The 6000-nt window shown below is 35.5% G+C and overlaps 1 protein-coding gene across 1 annotated transcript in view; it reads right to left on the bottom strand.

The window, feature by feature from the left end:
• Positions 1-928: 928 nt before the first annotated feature.
• The window catches only part of LOC131413386 (uncharacterized), a 241448-nt gene continuing 236376 nt past the window's right edge, over positions 929-6000 (bottom strand). The window contains 1 exon segment of the mRNA XM_058553914.1: positions 929-1166. Within this exon segment, the coding sequence (XP_058409897.1) occupies positions 929-1166 (238 nt within the window).

Here is a 6000-nt window from a genome sequence, read left to right as displayed (position 1 = left end):
GTGGTTTTGTGACACAGATGAAACGCATGTGTTAACTAACTAATTAACAATATGTATTAAGTCGATTTTGTTTGGACCATCCTGGGTTTTAGGTATCTTTGGAACATCCATCTGGAGATATCAGGTAGACTACAAGATGATGTTAGTTTGGGACTCAGAAATGAGGTGCAGCCTTGGGATACATACAGTCAGGCATCTCTTAACGACGGGGATATGTTCCTAGAAATGCATCCTTAGGCAATTTCATCATTGTGTGAACATCATAGAGCACACTTACACAAACCTAGATAGTATAGCCTACTACACACCTAGGCCATATGGGACTAATCTCACAGGACCACTGTCGTTTAAGTGGTTCGTTGTTGACCAAAACATCGTTATGTGGTGCATGTCTGAATTTGATAATCTTCAGCAGGATGGAAGACACAGTTTAAAAGGAGATTAAACAAAAGACAGCGTGTAGAGTAAGAAGAGGAATAAACTAAGTATAGAACTCTGGGAGACACTAACGCAGGAGAGGCTGATGGAGCCAATGAAGTCTGTAAAAAAGACTACTGAAAGAGAGACGAGAACCAAGGGGCTGACTAACAAAGGCATCAAAGGAGGAGGGAAGAAATAATATTCCCTCCCTTCTCTTCACTCATTTGGCTATTACCTTAAAGCCAACAATCGTATCATATGTGGGAACTCTGTCACTAGCTTCTTTTATATTCTTCACAACTCTTGTGTAATTTTGTCCATACATATACAGCAGGTATCAATAAAGATTTCTATAAGAAATGATAGTGCTAAACTATAAGAACCATCTAGTCATGTCTTCTCATTTCATCTAATAAAAAAAAATCAGTGCCCAGTTGAGTTGCAAGATTTGTACAATGGTGGCAGTCAAATACAATAGTAAATGGCTTCCAGAACAATGTGCGAAAATTTAACAACTTGCTGATACACTAACAGCATGAGTGTCTTTTGTGCAGTCAAAAAACAAATCTACTTCACACCAACTCACCTTGCTTCTTTCACCGTTGATTCCTCTCCAGTGCTCAGACCTTTTCTCTATATAACTTAGCTCCTGATTGGAAATCTCCAAGTCATACGGTACAAAGAACTTGGTTTCTTCGCTGTGGATGCGTTGAAATGCATCTAATATCCAAGAATCGTTGTGTAATCTAAAAACAAAATAATGTTATCTGTTTTTTCCCAAATATTGTTTATTTTTTCTCCAAAAATGTTAAATACTTTACATCTTTTATCAATTTCTATTTATTTAGTTTATTATTCCCATTTCTTTTCCAGAAATTATTTGACTCAGATTCCAGAAATTATTTTATAATTTCCTTCACTAAATATCCTAATCCAACAACAACAATCTGGGGGGTTTTTTTGCAATTTTCTCTGATAAGCCTACTATTTCTGATTTTTCATATCTAGGTAATAGACTGTAGGAAAATTTAGAAATATTTAGCCATTAATTTGTATTATGAATAACCAAATTAGTTCAAATGTGAAGGATTTGTCAAAGGAAATTTAAATTTGGATTAATTCTTACTTGGTGAGCTGGCTTTAGTGCCCCTGTGGGAGAAACACCACTGAATCACTGAACCTCAGTCAGCACAGAGGTTTCACTTGGTTGGTTGTTTCCCAACATGAACGATAAATGGACCGATTTGGTGAAGCACCTAACCTGATGAAACCACTCATTTAATCTTTTCCCACTTTTCAAAACAACTCCAAATATTAATCTAGAAAAGCCCTGCTTTTCTTGTGATACTAGTAAAGTGACAACAAAGTATGTTACCAAAAAACATTAATACTTCATTAGTAAGACTTAGATGAGTATTATAAATATTAAATAGGCCAGTGCTTATAAAACTTTTCCATTAAATGCTCCTAAGTTCAGAGAAGAGAAAAAGTGTATTCAATCCCTAATCTATCAGTATATTTATTTTAATACAATATGTTTTGTTTTTTAAAACTTTGAGTAGGGCCGGCCCCGTGGCTTAGCAGTTAAGTGCTCGTGCTCCGCTACTGGTGGCCCGGGTTCGGATCCCGGGCGTGCACCGACGCACCGCTTCTCCAGCCATGCTGAGGCTATGTCCCACATACAGCAACTAGAAGGATGTGCAACTATGACATACAATTATCTACTGGGGCTTTGGGGGAAAAAAAAAATAGGAGGAGGATTGGCAATAGATGTTAGCTCAGAGCCAGTCTTCCTCAGCAAAAAGAGGAGGATTAGCATGGATATTAGCTCAGAGCTGATCTTCCTCACAAAATAATAAATAAATAAATAAAACTGTTAAAAAAAACAAAAAACTTTGAGTAAAACTGAAACTCTAGGGAAATATCATATATATCCTGTGACTCAGTGTACACTTGGCTCACCATGAATACCTGGATCTAGTTTAAGAAGTACAGAATTAGGGGCTGGCCCGGTGGTGCAAGTGGTTAAGTGCGCCGGTTCGGATCCCAGGCGTGCACCGACGTACTGCTTGGCAAGCCATGCTGTGGCGGCGTCCCATATAAAGTGGAGGAAGATGGGCATGGATGTTAGCCCAGGGCCAGTCTTCGTCAGCAAAAAAAAAAGAGGAGGATTGGCAGATGTTAGCCCAGGGCCGATCTTCCTCACACACACACAAATAAAGTACAGAATTGTGCCACTAATAATCCGTAAGCCAGATTGAGATCTCTAATGCATCACAATGTCAATAAACCACCGGTTTGAGAGGTAAGTTTTTACAAAATGCCCAAGGTATAACCTGGACTATCAAAAGAGCATCATATGGAAGTGCCTTTCTACACAAAGTGGAGAATTGTAAGTATTTTATTTCAACAATCAGGATAATCATATTTTGCTTTAAATAGGCTAGGTAATTAAAACTAAAATTTATTGATTTCCTGTCATAATGACAATCAGTTTCACATCCATTGTGTTATCTAGCCTTACCTTAATCCTGTCTTTTACATATTAACGCACTAAAATAAAAATTAGTCTTACTGTTTATAAGTAACAGAGACAGAATTTAAACTCAGAGCTAACTCCAAAGTTCATTTCATTCCTTCAGTGAAAATAACTGATATAACACAAATTTTCATTTACAGACCTCTATCTCAATTCTTTCCAAAATAGTAAAATAGATTTTCTGATACTACCTTCTAAATAAGATCTATGTGTCTTTTTTCTCCCCCAACTATTTCGCATTCATCACAAAGTGGAAATAAAAACAAAACTGCCACCCAGCGTTACTGATGGTCCAAGACAGGCAATATGTCTTGCTGCCATCTTGAAATGTCACTACTACTCTTCCTGTGCTTTGAGAATCTACGTCAGACATTTGAATGATTTGTTAGTTGTCTTGTTAAAACAAGAACTAGTCTTTACCATTCTCTTAAGCTTGTTTAATGTAACGTTCATCTTTTTCTTTTACTGGTGGTAAGATTTAATGTAGTTAAATTACTGTCAATTTGCTGCCATAAACATTTTCTATATGAAGATTTTAAGTGCAAGATTATCAACACTGCAATTAACTTTGAATTAATTAGGAATCACAGTCCTGTTTCTGCTAGCCTCTGTTCCTTTCGCCGAGAAAATGCCTGTCTCCTCTCTATATTTCCTTCATTCTGTGTGAAAGAATAATTATATAAACACCCACGCCTGGATCTACAGGATGGTGAACAAATGTTTTAACAGAGAACAAAATGGCACATTGAAATATGGAAAGCTGTACAAAGATTAATTGCATTTTAGTTTTATTTAAAATGTTTTTTTCTTGCCATTTTGAGTGGCATTTTCCGCTGAAAAGCTTCATGATGGGTTGTTAATGAGTCAACTTACCAACCTTTATTAGTTTTCAGCATGTTTTCCAGCTCTATAGAGCCAGCTTACACAAACAAGAAGAAAAGATTCTATAGTTGTATACGCAAAATAAAAAAGTAAATTGAATATGTAATTCATTTGATAATATAATCAGTCAAGCAATATAACATTTATCCAAAAATGAATTATTTTATCCTTTTGGATATTTATGTACTCCATACCGACCAAAGTTGTTTATCTGTTGAACTTTCACTTTTCTGGTTCTTTTTTAGAAAGTTAAAGAGCCTAACTAAATGTTAGGAAAATTTCTATAAACAATGTAAAAACAGTTTCAATTTCATAAATAAATTGGGCATTGGTAGACATTGATGAGAGAAAACAACAGACTATTCTCTCTGTATATACAGCATTAGAGTCATTCAATAAAATATTGTTTAAACTTTTCATGATCATATTTAGTTATGAAAGTTTGTTATCCTCAAATGGATCAGCAATTACAGACACCCACACACATATTTTCATGCATTTTCTGCCATTTTGGGTGTGTGTGTATAAAAATCAGGTTGAATTATATAAAATTGAAAATATTGGATTGTATTGGATGAGAGAAGAGAAAGAAAAGCAAACATGGGAAAATTTTAATAATTAGTGAATCTAGAAGAAGAATATACAAGTTCATCATACTATTTTTACAATTTTTGCAGATTTGAGTTGTTTTTTAACAAAAAGCTAAAATTTTATGATATTCTATTGAAAAATACATCATTATATGGTGATGGCTAAAAATTTGGATTTCTCTTAATAATACAACTATTCAATATGTCTGAAAATTTTACATTTTTAAATTATGTCTTCAAAATGTAATTAAAAGAGAAACTACATTCCACCTCTCCACAAAGCCTTAGGCATTATTGTTTATAGAAATAGGTCACATATTATGCCACAGGTTCTGATGATGGCCAATGAATTTACAGAGTAATTTACAAAGTCCTCTGCCCTGTGCCCTACATTTGAAGCAATTCATTGCTTGGTGAGTGGCAGTAGCTATTATGTTTGGTTCACATCTGAATGTGGGTCATTTACAGAAACCTAGCATGTGACATTTCTTTTAAAGCTAAAAAGGACAAGTGTGAACATTTAGCTAATACAGTATTTTAAGGGTCATGAGAAGGATGGAATCTATAATTTTAAATAGCTCTAAATGCAAGAAAAAACATAAAAATGAAGAATCAAATATGATTGCTTATTTCTAACTCCAAAAGTTACAAATGAGTTTGGCAGTATGGCTTTATACACATTATAGTCAATGTGTTTATGACGTAAGTAGTAAAACTATTTAACTACTGGCATAATTACATTAGAATACTGCAGGGATAGCTCTGAACGGACACTATATAAATAGTCAAACTTCTTTTAGCATGACCAGCGTGTGCTTGTGAAAATTCATTCTTATTTTATTTATTTACTTTTTTTGTGAGGAAGATCAGCCCTGAGCTAACATCCATGCTAATCCTCCTCTTTTTGCTGAGGAAGACCGGCTCTGAGCTAACATCTATCGCCAATCCTCCTCCTTTTTTTCCCCCAAAGCCCCAGTAGATAGTTGTATGTCATAGTTGCACATCCTTCTAGTTGCTGTATGTGGGACGAGGTGTCAACATGGCCGGACAAGTGGTGCGTCGGTGCTCGCCCGGGATCTGAACTCCGGCCGCCAATAGCGGAGCTCGCGCACTTAACCGCTAAGCCACGGGGCCGGCCCTCATTCTTATTTTTTTAAATGTTAAAATCCACACATTCTTTAGCAGAATTGTTGAACACTTCAAATGAGGTGCATGACATGGAAGGTTTTATAAGCATGGAGAAAGCTTTTGTTGACTTTCTAGAAATCCTCAAGTACTCCCCATTCTGTTCAAGTGTAATTAAAATTCAAATGGCTTTGGCTTGAAATTGTACTAAATAGAAGAAAAGGGAAATACAAGCGAGGAATAAAGAGAAAGAAAATAAAGAAGGGAAAAATAATTTTAGAAAAAGGAAAAAGAAACTCAGAAAATAAAAATGTGCACACAGTGGAAAGCAGTCAAGAACTCTCTCTCTCATTTCCAGAGACAGTCCTATCATAGCTTCCTAGTTAGGAAGTATATACCCTTTGATATGTATGTAGTCTCATGTTTGTAAGGGGGCAATCATCC

This window comes from Diceros bicornis, chromosome 14 (assembly GCF_020826845.1).
Source record: "Diceros bicornis minor isolate mBicDic1 chromosome 14, mDicBic1.mat.cur, whole genome shotgun sequence".
NCBI lineage: Eukaryota > Metazoa > Chordata > Mammalia > Perissodactyla > Rhinocerotidae > Diceros > Diceros bicornis.
This window is presented reverse-complemented; position numbering and strand designations above follow the sequence as displayed.